Raw genomic sequence first — 20,487 nt, forward strand, 5'->3', positions numbered from 1 at the left:
CTCTTTAGTGCCTGTTCCCAGAGCTTTGCCCGGAGACTATAAATTAGGCCTTGGAAGGCTATAATGAGCCAGTAATTTATAGACTATTAAGATACTTAGTTAGAAATGATTCTTGAGCATGTCCAATAGGGAACACATGTTTACAAAGGACAAACAGATTCAACACAACATGTCTTTAACCTAACCAAGTCCAGGCAATTAACAAAACGGGATGTCTTATTTTGCCTATCTCCCTCTCCCCCAAAATAGGATCACTAGCCACTTGTTAAACCACATTGACTTTTTAATAGACAAAGCAGCTGCTAGAGCTTTGCCACCAGAACTGTTCAGATTAAGCCCCTGTTAGAGTGCGGCCAGCCGGCCACAGCACAGGACGAAGCTCTCCTTGCGTCGTGCCTCCTTTCTTGGTCGACTTGTGATAATTCATTGCAGATTTCTTCTTCTCGACAGAGTGCCTACCGCAGGAACGGGATGGCTTTTCTGGCCTGCTGACGTGGCTGGGACTGGGACCACAGGAAAGGCGATGCTCCGTGAAGGTGACTTCTGTTCTCCAGCGTGGACAAAGTAAAGCACACGTTGACCTTCTCTGCACCCTCAGGAGTGGGCTGGTTTGTTGTGACTACGGAGGGGCTGACTCCAGCTCTTCCCCAGCCCCCTCAACGCCTAGTCTTGTTTACTAGACGGGCCGTTGGCTAATTAATGGCAGGATGTTTGGGAGAGTGTGTAGGTGGACAAGAATGCGGATCACACAATTTTGAAATTTTAATTTGGAATGGATTTACTGCCCTCAGCTCACATATCTTAAAAGCAGTGTCTTTTTTTCTTTTTCTTTTTTTTTCAGTGTTTAGTCTATGTTTTAGTTGATGCATTTAGTAATCCAAGTTTGGGACAAAGGAAACAAAATTAAAAGGACAGTCAGCTTTCCCTTTGCACTTTACTTTCCAACTTCGTTGACTACATCCACATGGACTTTAGAGACAGATGTCTATTTTATAAACTCACAGGAATCAAAGTTCGAGGGGACCTGATGAACTCTATTCCCATCCTCGCCTCCCTGCTCCCACTTACAGTGTGTGTCATGTCCATGCCTTCTACCCAGCTCTCTGCATATCTGCCTGGCGTGTGTTTTCCCGCATCCAGACCCCCTCCCCATCTTCAGCTCTCTCCTTCCCTGTCCCTGTCGTCCCAGCCGACCACTCTCACACCCACCCTCCCCTTCAGGAGAGGGGCGAGGATGTGCCTTCTCCCAGCACCACCTCCCCGAGGCTGCACATGTGGACAGGAACTGCCAGTAGCAGCTGAGCTACCCTCTGGCATCTATGCTCTCTCCAGTAAGCGAGGAACCGGCACCCTCGGGAACAAGTCAAAATAGAGCAGACGTAATTGTACAGTTCCTGATTAGACTTGAATTGCAAAAGAACACAGGAAGTTATTCCTTTAAATTCGTAGGAGTTTTGTGTAATTTTGCTTTTATCATGGCTTTTACTCACACTGAGACAGCCTTTGTAAAGAATTAATAGAAACAGAAATGAGAAACATGAAAGGTTTCGTCTGGTGACCAAAGTCATTGTGCAGCCCAGTTAATATGATTGGGCCACATTATTCCCATTTGTTAACTATCACTTACCTGTTCTATGTTAGTCCTTCTGGAAAAAATCTTTATGTCAAGGACAGAAAGTGCAGATATATAATATCAGAAATTTCCAAAGGGTTTTGATGTTCCATCTGTGTTGTTAAAATGTATGATTAAACTTTTCTTTTTATCATCATTCTTATTTTTCTTGGCATCCCTAATCATAGAAAATTATAAGCTTGCAGTAAACATCCTAACTTTTAAAACGACAGCATTTATTGTATTTGGTTTCAATCTGCCTGGCTTATTGATGTATAAAATTTTCAGGGGCTATTTTTTCACATCAAAATTCCTTCTCTTCCCACATTATATATGTTAAAGTATGCACAAGGCAGAAAATATAGGGTTTAGGGTTTTCCCCTTCATTTTATTCTACCTGATCTCCTTATACTCCCAGAGAAGGAAGACTCAATGTACATTTCTCTCAGAAATATGACAGGTCTGTGTTTTTGTTGGTCTGGCGTATGTTTGTCTATCTTGAACAGTCTGACAGGTAATTATTTATAAAATCTGGTTTTGCCCAGTAAGTCCATATAATAACCTTTCACTTTCCATCATAAGCCAGTGAGCTGAATTTAGAATCAAACAAGGTCATTTATGTCTTTCCTGAACCAGCCTACATGTCCCCATAATTGCTCAATATTAATATTTTTAATTCTTTTTTTACTTTTCTACCCATAGGTTCTTTTTCTAACTCTTTCCACAACACTAAATTCGAAGTGAAATAAAATTTCCTTAAGCGGTGAATATAGAAAAAAAGAAGGAACATTTCAGAAAATGTGACTTCAATAAATTTCTCTCTAAAGATTAAAATGTTATGTAGATTCATAAAATATTAGAGCAGAAGATGGTCTTAAAGATCATTGAAAACAACCATTTGTTTCACACATTCAAACACATGGCCCAGGGAGGGAAACCAACATCCCCAGATGGCTCAGCAAAGGCAGGGAGACCAGAGCCAGGTCCTGGCCCCAGGTCCCAGGCTCGCGGTGTGCTCCATGCTGGGCTTGCTACGACATTACCAAGACACGTCGCTTCTATGGCATGTGTACCTTAGATGTGTTATATTAAAATCTTCTTAAAAGGGACTGATATTAATTAAATAATCTGTCAATTACACAACAACATTTTAAAAAAAGAAGTCTGCAAGCAAGGGAGAGGGGAATTAACCTGCTTCGTGTCAGGAAGCAGACCTCTGGCATTTCTTCTATCTTCACAATGACTTTATGAGGTACATGCTATAAAACAAAGTAAAACACAAAATAAACACAAAAAGCATGCTCTCTAAATCAAATGTGAATACACAAAATAGTTCCTATTTTTGTAGGCTTGTGTTTTGGAGATCAAATTTGAAAATAAAATCAGCAAATCAGTAAATTGCCTCTCTAGTGGGAAATTGACAGTGCCTCATAGCTTTGAGAGTAAAGGAAATAGAAAGATTTCTCCTTTCACCTGAATTTGAAAATTCGACTTTGTGAACATGTCATTTTAAAGCTATGTCTTTAACCTTCCTGTCTTCACACATTGCAATAGTTGAGATCCAAAAATAATGTTCCAGCTCTGGCCAGGTAGCTCAGTTGGTTAGAGCGTCCTCCTCTATGCCAAGGTTGTGGGTTCCATCTCCAATCAGGGCACAGACAAAAATCAACCAATGAGTGCATCACTAAGTGGAACACCAAATGGATCTTTCTCTCTCTTTCTCTCTCACATCAATAAATAATAATGTTCCCATTTTAGAACTAAGAATTTTTATTTAAAAAAACAAAAGTACAAATATTTTTTAAATTATGTACGTACTTTCTGTATGTGGGGAAAATTCTTCATTTATTACTGTCTGTCCTTTGTTTCTGTAAAATAAGAAACAATTCACATTTAATGCTTTTACCATGTAGAAGACAAATAAACATAACTGGTGATTCTTGTTCTGAAAGAAAATATGTTTACTTGTCTAGAAATTATAAAGTTTAATTTCATGAAAAAGAATTTATATAGTTCCCATATCAGATATTTCTTCCCAGTTAATGTAACCCCTTGTGTAAAACGGAATCACTATAGAGAAACTATTCCCTCATCTGTCCTCCTGGAATTTAGATAGAACCGTCCCAGGTTGCGTTTAAAATTTTACCATCAACCATGTACACATCTCATAAAATATTTTACAGTTTCCTGTATGCTCTGGCTGAACATTTCATAGTACATAAACACTTCTGCAAATAATATCAGGCATCAAACTGAACATGTCATGGCAGTGGCCCCCACATAAAGCTGAGTGTCCAGCAATTTATTTTCTTATTTTTATCTATTTATTTGAAAGCCACAGGGAAACTGTGTGCTCTGATTGTGCAGTGGCAGGGGTGGGGTCCGGCGGTTTGAGGGGAGCTGTGTTCATCAAGCAGGGGCTCTGCAGAGGGCAGCCAGCCGAGCTTCAGCAACAGAACCGTGCCTGCAGGAGCCGGAGGGAAATGTGACGCCTAAATAAGGGCCAGATGCCTTTAAAAACTCGGATATTAAAAAGTCATATCTCTTCAAGCAAGTCTCTCGTGTTGTGAATAGGACAGTGATATCATAGCACTTAAAAAGAGAAACAAAGAAAGAGACTGGCATTTGTGTTTTGGAACAAAATAGCAAATATTTAAGCTGTCATAAGTCATGGGAATTTTGACAATTGAAGCAGATTTTAAAACAATTCTTACAAAGTCATGAGAAGCCCACATACAGTATTTCATTGTTGGAAACCATGGTGATTCTGTATGGAGCGTTATATTCATGTTCTCTTTTCTGCTCATCACCACCCAACAATATTCACTATTCTCATTTTTTTCCAAAGGAAAATAAAAATATGGGAAGAATGAATAATCAAGGTGATTGCTTACATAATTTTACGTATACCAAGTAACACTGTACTTGCTATTAAAAATGATGATATATTGTATCAGTATTTTAATAAGTTTGACACAATTATGGCACACCATATGCCACCCTGTGCGCTAAACACTGTGTGGGTTGTCTCACTAAATACAACCCCACCACCAGAAACACCCATTGCTCTCCCTGTCACCTTTGGGCAGCAGGGGGGAAACTGAGGAACAGAAAGCTCGGTGCCTTATGCGGACGCACCCACGGTGGAGTTGGCGTCCATGCCCAGCACGCTGACCCCAAGGCTCACGCTCATAACCACTGAGACACAGCATGGAGTTTTCGCGAATAAAGAGTTCTAGGGGCTTGTCAGAGAGGATTGCTCCCGAACCTGGCAGCACTTCTCAGCACTAAAAAACCTGATTACAAGAGAAATCCATTTTAACTTTCCTTCTTTAAGGCCAAGTAGTGTGTATATAATAGAATATCGTATAATGTATAATAGAATATAATTACATAGAATGATGCCAAGTCCTCTATAATGTCTTAAGCCGTAAGATAAATAAATATGATGAATGCACATACTAAGCATCATTATACAGATTATGAACGAAATGGCCTCAAAGGTCCATGTGTACCAAGCCTCCCCTTGCGAAGATGAGGTCTCTCCAGAAAGTTCTCGTTACTTAGGCTGCTATTGTATTCTTTCATGCAGGTATGTACCTCGTGTTATAAAAGTCCCCACCTGTGTACATGTGTCTGCCGTGGCACAGAGTCCCCACGCAGTCCTTGGAGCTCTAGCCACAGCCCCTGGCCGGTGTTTGCTCATTACTGAGGTCATCGTTTCTCCGGGCCCAGGAGGCCCATGAGCTGGAGGGGCGCGGTGAGCAGAGGTCAAGAAGAAGGCGGCTGAGCACAGCTTGAGTTAGCAGTGATCCTTGTTCCTCTCTTCAGGGCTTGGCATCCTTTTCCCTTCAAGCCCTAGGTCTGTGCTGCCTCAGCACAAGTCATTTTCTGATGTCTGCCTGTTCAGATCCCCTGCAGCGCACCGGCCACCGGGCCTGCGGGCCTGCAGCTGTCTGTTCCGAGTGGCCTTGATGGACTTCTTCCAGCCACTTTCCTTGGGAGAAGTGAGTCCACCCAGCAGTGCAGTGGCCAGTCCCCGTCACTCCTCCCTGACCTGTATGTGCCCCTCCTGCAAGCAGACCCTACGCGGCAGCGACACTGCCACCCTGGCAGCAGCATAAGCGAGATCCCCATGGCGTCAGCCTCCCCTGTTCCTAGGCCACGGGGAGATACCCGCCCAGCCGGAGGGCCTGATCCTGATGACGGAGTCGTGAGTCAGGGAGGCTCCCGCCCCGAAGGGCAGCCACGCAGTTCTTAGTTTGCATCCATACCCAAAAGGAGATGGCGGCCCACTGTGCCATGCCCCCCTCCCTCCCCGCCAACCAGGTGGCAGGTGAGACTACCTCAGGCAGCTCCTCCCAAGACTGGCTGGCTGGCCACTTCCTCGGTGATCACAGACGGCCGTGGAATCTTACCCCAGCGGCCTGTGTGGGGCCGTGCGAGATCACTGGGCGCCTTTCCCCTGCCATGTGTAGTGTGAGTTTCTGTGAACAGGAGGAAAAATCAACCCGCTTCCTCTTTCCTAGGTTTCCACGGTGACCTCCTTCCCACCAATAGACCTCCTGCCCGCCTCAGTGCCTAGACCTGCTGCTTGCTCTCACCTCTACCTCCCTGTTGGTCTCCATCCTTCCTATGAGTGTCCCTAATCATCTCTCCCTGGGCTTTGCAGCCTGCCCCAGATTAAGGGTTTCCTGAGGGCAAGTCTTGAATGTATACATCTTTGTAATCACCACATGCACACACTAGGTATTCAATAAACATTTGTTAGTTGGTTAACAGAAAAATCCATTTAAGCAGAAGCACAGAATCCTTTTCGTTGTTGTTAAATCTCTGTGTAATCTCTTATCGATGCTTGTTTCACTTATTTGGCTGCAAATCTGAACTGTAGATGATCACAACCTTTTTCTTAAAAACAAATACAGTGTCTCCGGGAAACCAACGCAGAGCGCCCCATCCTCAGGTCCACTGTGGCCTTTCTGAGTGGGCATTGTGACTTCAGGCTGTTTGAAGGGGTTAATGGTCTCAGGAAGAGAGGAGCTCAATCTCACTTATCCTGCTCAAGACTTAAGGAACCGTCCTGTCCCATTCAAACGTAATCTACACAAACGTAAAAAAGAATCCTAGACTCACTCGCTGCTTTTGTATATAGCACCGTCTTTGAAAACCTGCTAGCTCTCCCATTGTTTCCTGTAAAGACAATGAACCATTTTAGGATAAAATTTCCTTAAAGGTAATGGAAATAACATTTCCACCAACCTTAAAGTAAATACGATGATCTGTTCAGACTGAAAATAATGAGATTTTTGTGAACTGGAAGCAACTGTTTATCACCCAAGAATAGCTTGCGATAAAAATATCTGTTTTCTGTCTCTCTGTTCATTCATTCATTCATTTATTCATTGTTTTCACTTAAAAAAAAATACGTTAGCACCTATGAAAGCCAAGCAATCACTATGGAGTCTATAAATTCCCAAACAATGAGTCAAGGGCCTGTGGGGAACATCAGAAGTCTTCAAGGGGCTCATGAGGCTACTTAGATTAAATTATGTGTAGGTTAACTATGCATGTTTTGCCCACATGGGCACCACTCTGTTTCAAATATACATATACAATATATATGATGTATAATATACATTAAATAAATACATATATGCACCATTGTGATTTATAAAATATAAACTCATTTAAAAGTGATCATAGAATCCTGGTAGCTTTTTAACATTACATATTTTTTTAATTCACAAGATAGGAAAAATGCAAGTTATTGAATGCATGGGTTAGTGAGTGTGTTTCTGTTGAAAGTGACTATCGGGCTCAGGGCACAGGCCCCACTGCTTTCTGTGCTTGACAGTAACAGCCAGTCGCCTCAGCTCTTCAGCAGCGAGGGGCTGTGCCTCCTGAAGGCTTGGGGCCGTTTAACTCAGCATTCAGGGTGTTTTTCCTTTGGCATAACCTGTCACCTGAACTTATTTCAGACGTCTTATTTTTGGAAAAATTTATGATCTTTTTAACAGTAGGAAGTTTTGCGTTTCCTGGCATTTTATTGCTTTGCGTATTTGAAACATTTCAATCCCAGACAATAAATATTATGTGATTATTGTTTTCATATGGATAGGTTATTTCCTCTCTGTTTTTTCTAAACCCCTTTCCCAACTAATAATACTCAACAATGTATTAACATGAAACTGTGCCATTCAGCTTTTCCAGAATCAGGCATAATGAAAATTGAAAGAGGGGCAGGTTAGAGAGAGGAGGGTTAGTCAGAGTTAAAAATAAATTGAGGTGTGTGGTTTTCTTTCAGCTGGATTTCAAATGTTTCTTGTTCAGTTGAAATCAAGATTATATGTATTCTATAAATCATGTTTATAAGCTCTCATAACCAGTTATCACATTAAGTGGTATCTTTTTATAGGATTATTATGGGAACTAAATGGATCTCAACAAAGTAGATGATATTAGCCAAGCACCCCATGATTACTGCATGTTCAAAAGCACCCCCCTTTAAATGTCTACCCTCATGGCTCTCTCATCTTCTTCACGTCTTTTCACACTGTCACTCAGTGAAGTCTTCACTAGCCGCCCTTTTAAATATTGAAACCCCGGCCTCCGCGCTAGCACACTATTTCCCTCCCCTGCTTTTGGTTGTTGCTGTTCACTTGAACACATACCATTTCCTATACTTATTTATTTTGTTTATTGTCTCCTCCTTCTAGAATATAGCCTGTCTAAGATTAAGGATACGGCCTATTTTGCCCACTGCCCCATCTCCAGCACTTGGAACGGGCCTGACACATAGTGCACTTGGTCAGTATTTTACTGAGTGAATCATGGATTGATCAGTCCTTAAATCTACAATTTTTCACAACACTGGACCCATGTTGCTGGACTTTCATTTCTTCTCACTTCTGTCCTGGCTGCTGTTGTTTTCCTCCAGCCTCAACTGTGAGCTTCCCCTTGACCTTCCTAATTCCTCTGAACTTCAACCGTGTTCCTCAACACCACTCTGTTTAAATGGCTTTACATCCAGTACTTCCTAAATCACAGTGCATCTCCAACAGAGTAAGAAATTTGGCCACCACAAGCAAGAGTGAGTTATGATTCAGTGAGGTTTTCTTTAATGATAGGGCAAATTTTTAATATGTCTATTTCACTACTTATTTAAAGTTTCTTTTTACTACAACTCCAGGTTAATATTTTTAGTGCATTTATTTATGACTTCATATATTACAATAGTATTTTTATTTTTCAATTATTAATTTGAGAGAGAGAGAGAGAGAAACATCTATCTTTTGTTCCAGTTATTTATGCATTCATTGGTTGATTCTTGTATGTGCCCTGATTGGGGATCAAACCCGAAACCTTGGTGTATTAGGATGATGCTCCAGCTAACTGAGCTACCCGGCCAGGGCATAGTGTTTTTCAGGTAGGACAAATAGAATATATTCCTTTTTTTAGATATCAGTTTACGTACAGTACAATTCAGTGGCTTTAGACAAATAAACACATTTGTGTAACCACCACCACAGTGAGGGTACATGAACACCAAAAAGTTGTTTCCTGTTTCTTTGTCATTGACCCTCTCCCCTTACCATGGCATCACTAACTCCTGGCAACCACTGATCTGATTTCTATCTCTCTAATTTTACCTTTTCAAAAATAGCAAATAAAAAGGAATCATTCTACATGAATTTGGATTTCAAGGATTTTTTGTTGTCTGGCTTCTCTCACTTGGCAGAATGCTTCTGAGATTCGGCAGTGCTGTGTGAATCAGTAGTTGATTCCCTTCCATTGCTGAGTATTCCCTGTATGGATGCACCACAATGTGTTTACTCATTCAGTATTGAATGGACCTTTCCATTGGATGACTGGCTATCTATAATAATAAAAGCATAATATGCTAATTAGACTGGACAGCGGAACGACCTTCTGGACATCATTCCGGACATCCTTCCAGATGAAGCCGCCGTGGCAGGGGCCAAGGCTGAGGCAGTTAGGGGTGATCAGGCAGGCAGGCGAGTGGTTAGGGGCAATCAGGCAGGCAGGCAGAATGGTTAGGGGCAATCAGGCAGGCAGGCAAAGGTGGTTAGGGGCGATCAGGCAGGCAGGGGAGCAGTTAGGGGCCATCAGGTAGCCAGGCAAAGGCAGTTAGGGATGATCAGTCAGGCAGGCAAGTGGTTAGGATCCAGTGGTCCTGGATTGAGAGAGGGAAGTCCGACTGCCAGTTTAGGCCCAATCCTGCAGGGATCCCTGAGGGATCAGGCCTAAACCAGCAGTGGGACATCCCCTGAGGGATCCCAGATTTCGAGAGGGTGCAGGCCGGGCTGAGGGACCCCCCCATCCCCATGCACGAATTTCGTCACCGGGCCTCTAGTTAAGAATAAAGCCCCAATTAAAAAAAAAAGAAGAAGAAAGCTGCTATGAACATGGATGGACAGAGCTTTGTGTGGACTTAAGTGTGCATTAGTATTGGGTAAATACCTAGGAGTGGAATTACTTGGTTATGTGGTAAGTGAATATTTAATTGCCAAAATTGCTGTACCATTTGATATTCCACCAGAAATGTGAGATTTCTAGTTGCTCCATATTTTTGCCAGCATTTGGTATAACCTATTTTTTTGTTTGGTTGGTTGGTTGGATGGTTTAGTTTTAATTTTAGCAATCCCCATAGGTGGATAGTGGATCTCACGGTGGTTTTACTTTGCTTCCCTCTGATGACTAATGATAGTAAGCATTTTTCATGTGTTCATTTTCCATCTATATTGTTTCTTTGTTGAAGTGTTTGTTTGAATCTTTTGTCCATTTATTTAAAAACCAGAGGCCCAGCGCGCACGAAATCATGCACAGTTAGGGTCCCTAGGCCTAGCCTGGCCTCCGTCACATGGCTTCTGCCGCCCTGCAACTCTACGTGAAGCTCCCCACCCTGGGACGCTCCGCGATGCTCGCGGCCCCTCGACTGCTCCGTGAGGCTTGCTGCCACCCCACGAAGCTCACGGCTGGACGGTCCGCAAAACTGCCCCCACACCACCACTGCTCCGCAAGGCTCCCCTGACCCTGCAACTGCTCCGTGAAACTCCCTCGCCCCGCGACTGTTTCGCAAAACTCGCTGCCGCCTGGGTGACTGCTCCGCTAAGCTCATGGCCACCCCACAAAGCAGCCCGCCACCGCCGCTCAACAGTCCCCAGTCCACCCCGCCGCCAGCGCCCCCTCATGGTGAGCGGCTCAGGGGCTGGGGGAGAGGGGGGACCAAAAGGTGCTCCATGCACTTCATGGTGACCGGTCACCCGTTCAGTGGTGACGCCACCTAGCTCACTATATGTGTTAGGATTGGTTGTTTGTCTTCTTATTACAACATAGTTCTTTATATATTCTAGAGACAGAAATGTGTTTTTAACATATTTTCTCTATGTCTGAGGTTTTACTTTTCTTAAAGTGTCTTTGGGAGAGTTGAAGTTTTTAATTTTGAAGAAGTCCAATTTATCAATTTTTATTCTTTTATGGCTTATACTTTTTGTGTCTTAGCTAAAAAATATTGATCTAACCCAAGCCACAAAGGTTTTCTCCAATGTTTTATTCTTATTATTTTAAATTTTAACTTTTACTTTTAAGTCTTTGATTTATTCTGAGTTTATTTTTTATATGTGGTGCAAAGTAAGCGTTGAGGTTCCTTTTCTGCATATGGTTTTCTGATTGTCCCAACACCATTTGTTGAGAAGATTATCTCTCTCTTCATTAAATTGACACCTTTGTCTGAAACCAATAATTGACCATGTATGTGCGGGTCTGTTTTGGATTCTATTTTGTTCCATTGGCCTATATGTTTATTCTTGTGCCAGTACCTCACTGTCTTGATTACTAAATCATGAAATCAGTCTAATGAATACTTCAGCTTTTCTTTTGCAAAATTATTTTTTATTCTAGATTCTTTGCTTCTCTATATTTCTGCAAAACACTTCCTAGGATTTTGATTGGAATTGTTTTGAATCAATAGCTCAATTTGGGAAGAATTTAGCAGTAGTAAGCCTTCTAATCAAGGCGCATGGCATAGTTCTTTACTTAGGTCTTTTCTAATCTCCCTCATCAATGTTTTATCATTTTCAGAATATAAATCTAGTACATATCCTACCAAATAATAGACAAATATGCAAATTGACCATACCTTCGCTATGCCCGCGATTGGCCAGGAGGCGCAGGGGGGCGGGACTCGGGGTGGCCGGGGTGGCCGATTGGTCCGGTGGGACGCTGAGCTTGCCACGCCAGCGGTGGCTCGAGCTCAGCGTCTGCGCCATGGCTGTGCTGCGGCACAGAAGGGGCCTCTGGGGCAGCGAGCTCACTTCCCACTGCAGACCATCAAAAGCGGGTGAGCTGGGTGCCTGTCTGCTCAGGCACAAGGCCTTTCAGAAACCTCCGTGGCGCTGGAGGCTTCTGAAAGGCCTGGTGCACCAGTGATCAAAAGCAAAAGCGTGGGAGCTGGGTGCCTGTCCGCTCAGGCACCAGGCCTTTCAGAAGCCTCCGCCCCGCCAGAGGCTTCTGAAAGGCTTGGTGCACCAGTGGACAGGCACCCAGCTCCCCCCCTAAATGTGCATGATTCAATCATGCACTGGGCCTCTAGTTTTGTTATATTTATCCATGGATATTTTATGTTTGATACTATAAGAAAGATTTAAAATTATTTTCCATTTCCAGTTCATTGCTAATATAAAGGGAAAAAATCTATTTTTGTACAGGAAACTTTTGTCCTGCAAGCTTGACAATCTCACACTTGTGTGTTTTTTTGTTTGTTTTGTTATTGTTTTGTTCTGTATATTCTTTGAGACTTTCTACACACATGATCATGTTTTTCAAATGCAGACAGTGTTCTTTCTTTCTTTCTAATCTATATGCTTTTTATTCTTTTAATCCTCACCTGGGGATATGTTTTTACTGATTTCAGAGACAAAGAGAGAAACATCGATCAGTTGCCTCCTGTAGGTGCCCCGACTATGGATCAAATCTACAACCTATGTGTGTGCCCTGCCTGGAAATCAAACCTGCAACCTTTTGGTGTACAGGACAGCACTCCAACCAACTGAGCCTCCCAGCCAGGACTATACTTTTCATTTCTTCTTGCCCCAGTACATGAGATGCTGTAGGAACTTAAATCTTGTTTGTATCAGTTAGCCTATGGTAAAGTTGGTTTTGGTATACCTTGGTTTGCTCAAAGTCACAGAACTTACAGATGAGGTTAAGTGAGAGTTCACTGTCACACTGTTTAATAGGAGTGGTGAGAACAGACATCCTGATTTTATGGGGAAAACATTCTTGGTTTTCAGCCACTTGGTTCTGTATCTTGCTATACTTAGGAGTTTTTATTGGAGGCCAGACATTGTACATGGAAAAATATAGAAGCAGTGGATGGTGATGTCCTCCAAAGAGGATTTAATTCTCTGACAGATGGGGCCACAGTTGGATATATTTCTGTTTTGCCCTTATTCCTGGAAAGTATCCCTAGGGTTTGAGCTGAGAGCCTGTGGGGTTCACCAACCCCCTTTAATCTTGGTGATCCTTAAAATCTGGCCTCTGACTCCCCTACCCCCTCGAGATTGATGAGATGTCTTCTCACCTCTTTAACCTCCCAGATGCTGCTCTCACACACATGTGCAACCCTGGAGCTGACATATACTCAAGGGGAAATTGCATGTAGAATTATAAGCTGACTTTCCTGCAGTTTGCTCCTCTTCGAGATCTCAGTCCCTCAGCTGCCCTGGCGGCCCCTAGCTCCTACCCCTGCCTCCCCAGCCCAGAGAGGCTGCTGCAAACTCTGACCCCTCTTTCTGCTTGGCTTCTCTTCTTCTCACATTTTATTGGCAAATTCCCTGAAGGAGGAAAAAATGAACATTCCTTTTCTTCAGTACCTTGGTCTCTCAAATCCTGACTACCTTGGCTTTTTACTGATGCCTCCTATCCAATGTGCCCCGCCAAAGATGTCCACACCCAAATCCCTAGCATCTGCGGATGTTTTACATCACATGACAAACAGGAATTAAAGTTGCAGATGGAATTAGGTTGCTAATCAAGTGACTTTAAAATAGGGAGATGACCCTACATTATTCACCCAGGCCCATTCTAATCACATGAGCTCTTCAAAACAGAAAAGGAGGCAGAACAGTGGGTAAGAGAGATGTGACATGAGGTCTTGACATCGCCAGCTTTGAAGGTGAAGTAAGGGGCCCACAAACCAAGGAATGTGGTGGCCTCTGAAATGGCTATTAGTTTAGAGCCAGCAAGAAAATGGGACCTCAGTCCTACAGCCACAAGGAACTGAACACTCCTGATGATCTGAATGAGCAGGAAACCGGTTCTCTCCTACAACCTCCAGAAAAGAAGACTTGGTTTTAGTCCAAGAGACCCATACCAGACTTCTGACCTACCTGTCCGTTTTATGTAAGCTGCGAAATTTGTGGTAATTTGTTGCCGCAGTATAGGAAACTATTACACAATTGTTCTGTATGTTGTCCAGCTTTTATAGTTGTTCTCAGGTCAAAGATGAGCCTCTCATAGCTTGCTGTGCCCGTCAAGAGTTCATTCACAGAGTCAGAACCACTGTCCTTTGTGGGATAAAGATTTTATTACAGATCTTACCTAATTATGGGAGGAGCTGGGAAAGTGAAGGCCTAAGAAGAAAGTTGAAGAATCAGAAAAACATCACTAACCCATCAATTTGAGAAGCAAAGCACAGCCACCTGGCAAAAGAGGCTGCATAGGAAAGCCCATAGGAAGCCATGCTTCCGTGACCTGCCACCCTGGGGTCTACCACGTGGCTGGCCGTGAGTGGGAGCCACTGTGGGTAAGCAGGGTGTTCAGCCAGGAAGAAGATGTAGAGTAGAGGAAGGTGAGGACAAGCTGGAACTACCAGCATTTCCATGTCTGCAGCTACACCCAACCCCAATGAATGAGTAACTGCTTCACTCCCATCTCCCAAATCTTCCACAGATTTTTCTTTTGCCCAACCATAGAGGCCAGGGGGTCGTGGAAAAGTGGTTTCAGTTTCACCAAGGTAACACAGTACCAAGAACCACAGTCTACCCTTTGTAACTGTATTTAGGAAGCCTCCAAAGAAAGACAGTAACACAATGCTCCTACCTAACATGATGCACGCTGACCCTGTCCTCCAAAGAGGACATGAATGTCTTTGTGGTCTTCCTTACAAAAACCATTACCTCAGTCTAATCATGAGAAAAGCATCAAACCAGTCGCAATGGAGAGGCATTCTACCAAATAGCTGAGCAGTACTCCTCCAAGCTGTGCAGGCGATAAAGAACAGGGGAACTTGGAGGAACTGCCACAGCCAAGAGGAGCAGAGGAGACGTGACATGAAAGTGATGTGGGTCCTCGATGTGATTCTGGAACAGAGGAAGGACAATAGGCAGAAACGAAGGAAATCTGCATGCAGTATGGACTTCAGTGAATGATAATGTACCAAAATTGGTTCATTGATTATGACCAATGTACCATACTAATGTACGTTATTAGCGTAGGAGAAACCGGGTGTGGGGGTACACGGTGATTATATTCAAATTTTGTATTATCTTCCAATTTTCTATAAATGTAAAACTAGTCTAAAATAAAAAGGTTATATTGTAAAGGTTATAAAGTATGATATTGTCCATTTTGGTATGGTATTTGTTTTTTTCTCTGAGTCGTACTCCCCCTTTGATATCCTATAACTTAACTACTGAGATAACCACTATCAATACCTCATATGCTAGATAATAGGGGAATGGGAGAGGGGGGAAATAAAGAAAAAGAATTGTTTTAAAGCATAGTAACCTCCATCTTGTATAAAAAAAAAAAAAACTGCTGTTTGAAACTCTCTGCTATTGTTAGATAGTCCCTAGTCCTGTAAACTCTGTCATTATAAACTCTATCACTTTAAGACAGTCTGTTATTCTATAAAAATGACTTTGTTTTTAGTTCAAATAATAGAAAAAGATAAACTTAACTGTCTGACCTTGCAAGCTAGCCATCCAATGTAATAGACTAAAATAGACTAATACTGATAACAATCCCCATATTCTTATGCCAAGCACAAACTCATTATGTATGCAAGGTTACAACTGTCTGTAACAATAACTCACACAGAGCCCTTTGTAATATCTGCAAACAAAGAGGCTCTGAAAGTATAAATACGGGAGACTTCCCGTATGGGATGCTCAGAGATTTGGAAGAGACACCTTCCTCTGGGTCTCGAGCAATAGATGACTCCTAATTAATTGGCTCATTAAGGCGTCTTGTATCTCATTAGCTAATTTACGATACAACAGTTTAATACCTAAATAAATGTGTTGTATATTCAAGTAAGGAAGAAATACCCATAGCCACTGTGTCGTCATTTCTGGAACTGGCCATGGCTGGTGTTTATGACTTCCTTCCTCAGCTCGCCAGTCCTACTCCCTGTGCCCTCAGTAAGCAGCTCGGCCAGTGTGGTTCCTGGCCTGATGGGGTGAGCCTGCCTATTTGTTTCAATTGTCTTTTGCTGTATAACAAACCATCCCAAAACTAAGTGGCTTAAAGCAGTGATTTGTTATTTCTTGTGATTCTGGGGTCAGAGATTTAGGCATCACCTGGTCGGCATTCAGCCAGCATCTGAGCTGCCCGGAAGGATCAGAAAGGTTTTGCTCATCATTTTGGAGCCTCGGACCTCCACCTCTTTCCTTTCGCTTGAGACAAGCTTTGGTTTCCTTCCAGCATGGTGATTTCAGAGTAGTTGGGATTAAAAGCCACCTGGTTTCCAAGAGAAATGAAACAGAAACTGCCAGTCATCGTAAGGCCTGGCTCAGAAGTCCCACCAAGTCATTTTTGCTATAGCGTGCAGTCAAAGCGAGCCACCAGGCCAGTGCAGCTTAAAAGGGGAGGGACAAAGACTCTACTTCCTGGGAGGAGGACAGCAAAGAATTTGTGCCCATTTTTAATCCACTAAACTGGTTGTGGAAATCTGTTTATTTCCTTTACTGTAAGTTCCTAGAATCGGAATTGCTAAATCGAAGTTAGTCTTCATTTAAAAAAATTTGACACATACCCAAAAGGCCCTGTGTTTGGGCTTTACCAGTTTGCATTCCCATCAGCAGTGTTTGAAAGTCAGTTCCTCTGTGCCTTCCCCAACACTGGATAACATTACCCTCTTTTATTTTTTCCAGTTTAAAGCAAAATTTATTTGCATTTTTGGATGCCTTTGAGGTTGAACAATTTCCATGTGTTTATTGGCCATGCGTAGATGTTCTTTTTTGAATGGCCTAATCTTGTCCTTTGCCCATTCTTCTCTTGGGCTATTCCTGGTTTGAGTGTTGATGTTGGTCTGAAATCTGGGTTATTAAAGTTTAATTGACCTCAGACAACCCTGCTAGGTTTAAATATTATGAATTACCCTTGCCCAAAATAATCTATCCTCATTTCTATTCGTTTATTCTTTACTTCCCTAGATCATATCAGCATTTTCAGTCCTTTCTTTTCTCAGATTCACAATATTAGAACTGCAAATCGCCTCACTTTTCAGTTGAAGCCATTGACATCAAAAGAGGAAAGGGTCTTGTCCTTTCTGAAGGTGGAAGAGTCCACTAACTTTGGACCCATAGGACCAAGATTTTGGCTTCTGGTCAACACTACACCAACAATGCATTTAACCCCTTCACCACAAGGTTTGTGTCCTTAGGCCTGGCACTAAGAAACTCAGTTCATCTATGACTTTTGCTTCATGAGTAACTTGGATCGTAAATTCTCCCTGCCCCGACTGGCTATGTGGCATTTGATAAGTTGCTTTAACTTTGGGGCCTTGGATTCTCCACCCATTAAGTGGGAGCATTGAAATTCTGCTAAATGACTCGAAGGCACACTTTTTACTCTTGAAGTCTTATTTAAGAGGGACGTTTATAGGGTATGGATTAGGGAAACAAGCCTAAGTGGAAGTCAGACCTTTAAGAAATTTATTTCAACCAAGAATGTCTATTTTTGAAGGGAACCTAATCAAAGCATTTTTTAAAATAGTTTTTAATTACAGGTTTTAAACTTTGTTATTTGTAATACCTTTTTAGAAGCATGAAAATAGCATTTCTCCCTGTACCAACTTTGTGCTTTTCCATTTGGTAAACACTGATTTTATTTCTCTCTGTGCCTGTAGGAGTAAACCAAGCCAACTCAGCACTTCCTGTTTACCTCCTGGTAATACATATTGTACATGGTGACAGACCTGCTCGCAAAATAAGCTTCCTTGGTTTAAGTCTGCATTTTCTGGTTAGGCAACCAGCCTGACGATATTTAAACAATGAAACAATTTGGCTTTGGAAGCCTTGTCCTGACCTTCCCCCCTTCAAATTGTCAGTGGAAAGTAATAGGATTTAAACAGGGCATCACATCAAATTTTCATTTGAGAATATCAAAACATTGTCAACTCTTAAACTTGAAGTGTGTAACATGGGCGACTACAAAGTTAGTAAATAACCTGCTTTCTTCTCAAGAGTCTCAGTGCTCTAAATATCTATTTTTAAGGAAGAAAAATGCGTTTTCTGTGTATTGAGTGACTAAAATGTAAGTTTGGAAATATTTTATGTTTCCATCAGAGTTTATTCTGCTTAGCATAAATCATGAGAGCCAGCCACAACTTGCCATTTACCAGAGCCTTTTCAGTTGTATTATACTCATGTCAGACACACCTTCGTACAAGTCCCTCCAGGTCAAAGTTTAGAAATTCTGCCTCTTCCTCCCCCTTCCCCAACTCAACACTTACGGAAACATATGCTAATTGGAACAGAAGCCACCTACCCCACTAATAGGGTTAGAACGCTCTGAACACAAGATTAATGAGATAGAAGTTTAGGGGGGAAATAGCATTCCTCAAGCAGTAGGAATGCAGATGCCAAGTGAAAGCCAACAACTTTCCTGAATCCGTCAAATCCCAAGCTTTGCTTTCCCTTGACCTCGCTCAAGGGCATTAAGGAAAGAAGAAACTCTGTCCGACCAGCCTGGCTCCGGCCCCTGTTGCCACCGCGGACTCAGTGGCTCTCCCAGTTCCCTGAGGCCTGAGCTCAGCTGTCACCGTTGTGGAAAACAAGACCACAGACTCAAGGTGTAGAAGGAGACTCCACAAAAGGTGGCACAGACATGCTGCAGGTGGCCACTTGTGTTTAGGACTGAGCTTTGTAGGTGTGTGGTTTACACACCTGCACTCAGAGACCATGGATACTTAAGGCCACAGATATTGGCAAGAGGCTAAGTTTGTGGAATATTCTACCTGGTTGGTGTGTGACTGAGTCATGGGTCAGCAGACGTCAAGAGCTACCAGGGGCTTGGAGAACAGTATTTGATTAGACTTAGAGGGAGAAAAAGCCTAAGGATCTTAGCAATTCGCAGAAACCGCGTGACAGGTGTGTATTATTGGAGGCAAGGGGGCTGATTTCCTCTTCAGTTTCCACCTCTTTCAGGACCCTTCACTTCTGGTGCATGCCCGGCTCTTTATAAGACCCCCTACATCCTACCAAAACGGACGAATCACTCTGGAAGTAAATTTTACACGTTTACAAAGGGATGTTCTTACCTGGAACCCAGATCTTAGCTTGTAAGCATTCTGCAGCGGTACTCAGGCTCCTTGGAGAAACGGCTGATTCCAGGACGAGGGCAGGGAAAGAGCCTGGGAAATGAGCCTGGAACATCCTAACTCACCAGAAAGTAAGAAATTGGTCAAAGAGCCATGGGTACGTGTCAGACATGGAAGGTTGAAGAGACTCCCAACTGGCCAAATCTGCAACAATTTGAGTGTAAATGACAATAACGGGTTATCACCACAGAATAAAATAAATATCCCTGAGTCCCCACAGTATAAGTAAGTAGATAAATAGAGGAGGAAGTGGTAGCTCTTCTTGGACACAGAATGACAGCTAATAAACAGATGGAGTCACGGCACTGAGAGACCATCAATGGGAGAAAGACAGATAGGCGTGTACATTTACATAGTCTCACATCATATCCCCACAAACCACAGACACAAACCTAGTCCTCTTTTAATTATTCATTGTAAATATTGTTAATCAACGTATTGTTATTGTTTTGGTTTGCAAATGTTTAAGCACTTCTTTTGCTTAAATGTTGTGTTTAGATTAAAAAAAAACACAGACAGAAATGTATAACAGTTCAAAGAATATCTCCAGCGATGACAAGCCCTTTGATAAAATAGACTTGGGGGAAATGCCTAATCCAGCTATTTTTGTTCAGACTTAATCTGGAAATTGTCCTCCCCTCAGACAGCCAGAGCCGGGCAGCCCAGCACAGTCCTGAGAGCAGAGCTCCCAGCGCCCTGTGGGCAGATGCCACTGCTCCCGGCTGGCACCTGGGCCCCATCTGGGCCCTCCCCCCGCGAGGACCTGGCCTTCTTTGTCCCCCTTTCGCTGTCTGTAGAAGACCAGAAACACTGTGTTCAGTTACTTCGATGGTTAGGTATCCGAGGCAGGCAGGATGCCAGTGTCCAGCGAGGGCAGACTGGGTAAACAGGACGCCCAGATAGTGCTGGCTCAGCTGGGCTCCCGGCCACCTGGGTATGTGCTGAACTGACTGCACCAGCAGCCCCGGGAGACGGGACCGGCACCTCGGAGACTGCATTCAGACGTTAAAACACACACCCACAAAACAGCCATCCCAGACCTCTAATCTCACTTTATGACCAAGCTATAATTACATTACAGCAATTACTTGAATATTACATTTTTATTACTGTTATGTCATTATGTCTACTAGGAAAAAATATGCCTACTCTAACCAATAAAATTCTTAATGACTCATTTAAGCTGTGTCTACACGAAACCCCTGACTTAAACATTTCGGTCCAAATAATGTTTAGGGCCTGGGGGAAG

General features: G+C 42.8%; 1 protein-coding gene across 3 annotated transcripts in view; it reads left to right on the forward strand.

The window, feature by feature from the left end:
• The window catches only part of SUPT3H (SPT3 homolog, SAGA and STAGA complex component), a gene marked incomplete at its 3' end in the record, with an annotated part of 452,601 nt that overhangs the window by 431,656 nt on the left and 458 nt on the right, over positions 1 to 20,487 (forward strand). For 2 of the 3 annotated variants that reach the window (XM_079780446.1, XM_079780448.1), the window contains exon 12: positions 451 to 1,769. In XM_079780446.1, the coding sequence (XP_079636572.1) occupies positions 451 to 492 (42 nt within the window). Of the gene's footprint in view, positions 1 to 450; positions 1,770 to 20,487 lie in introns of those variants that run through there. The other variant, XM_079780447.1, reaches the window with a different exon arrangement.

This window comes from Cnephaeus nilssonii (genome assembly GCF_951640355.1).
Source record: "Cnephaeus nilssonii genome assembly, chromosome: 9".
Classification (NCBI taxonomy): domain Eukaryota; kingdom Metazoa; phylum Chordata; class Mammalia; order Chiroptera; family Vespertilionidae; genus Cnephaeus; species Cnephaeus nilssonii.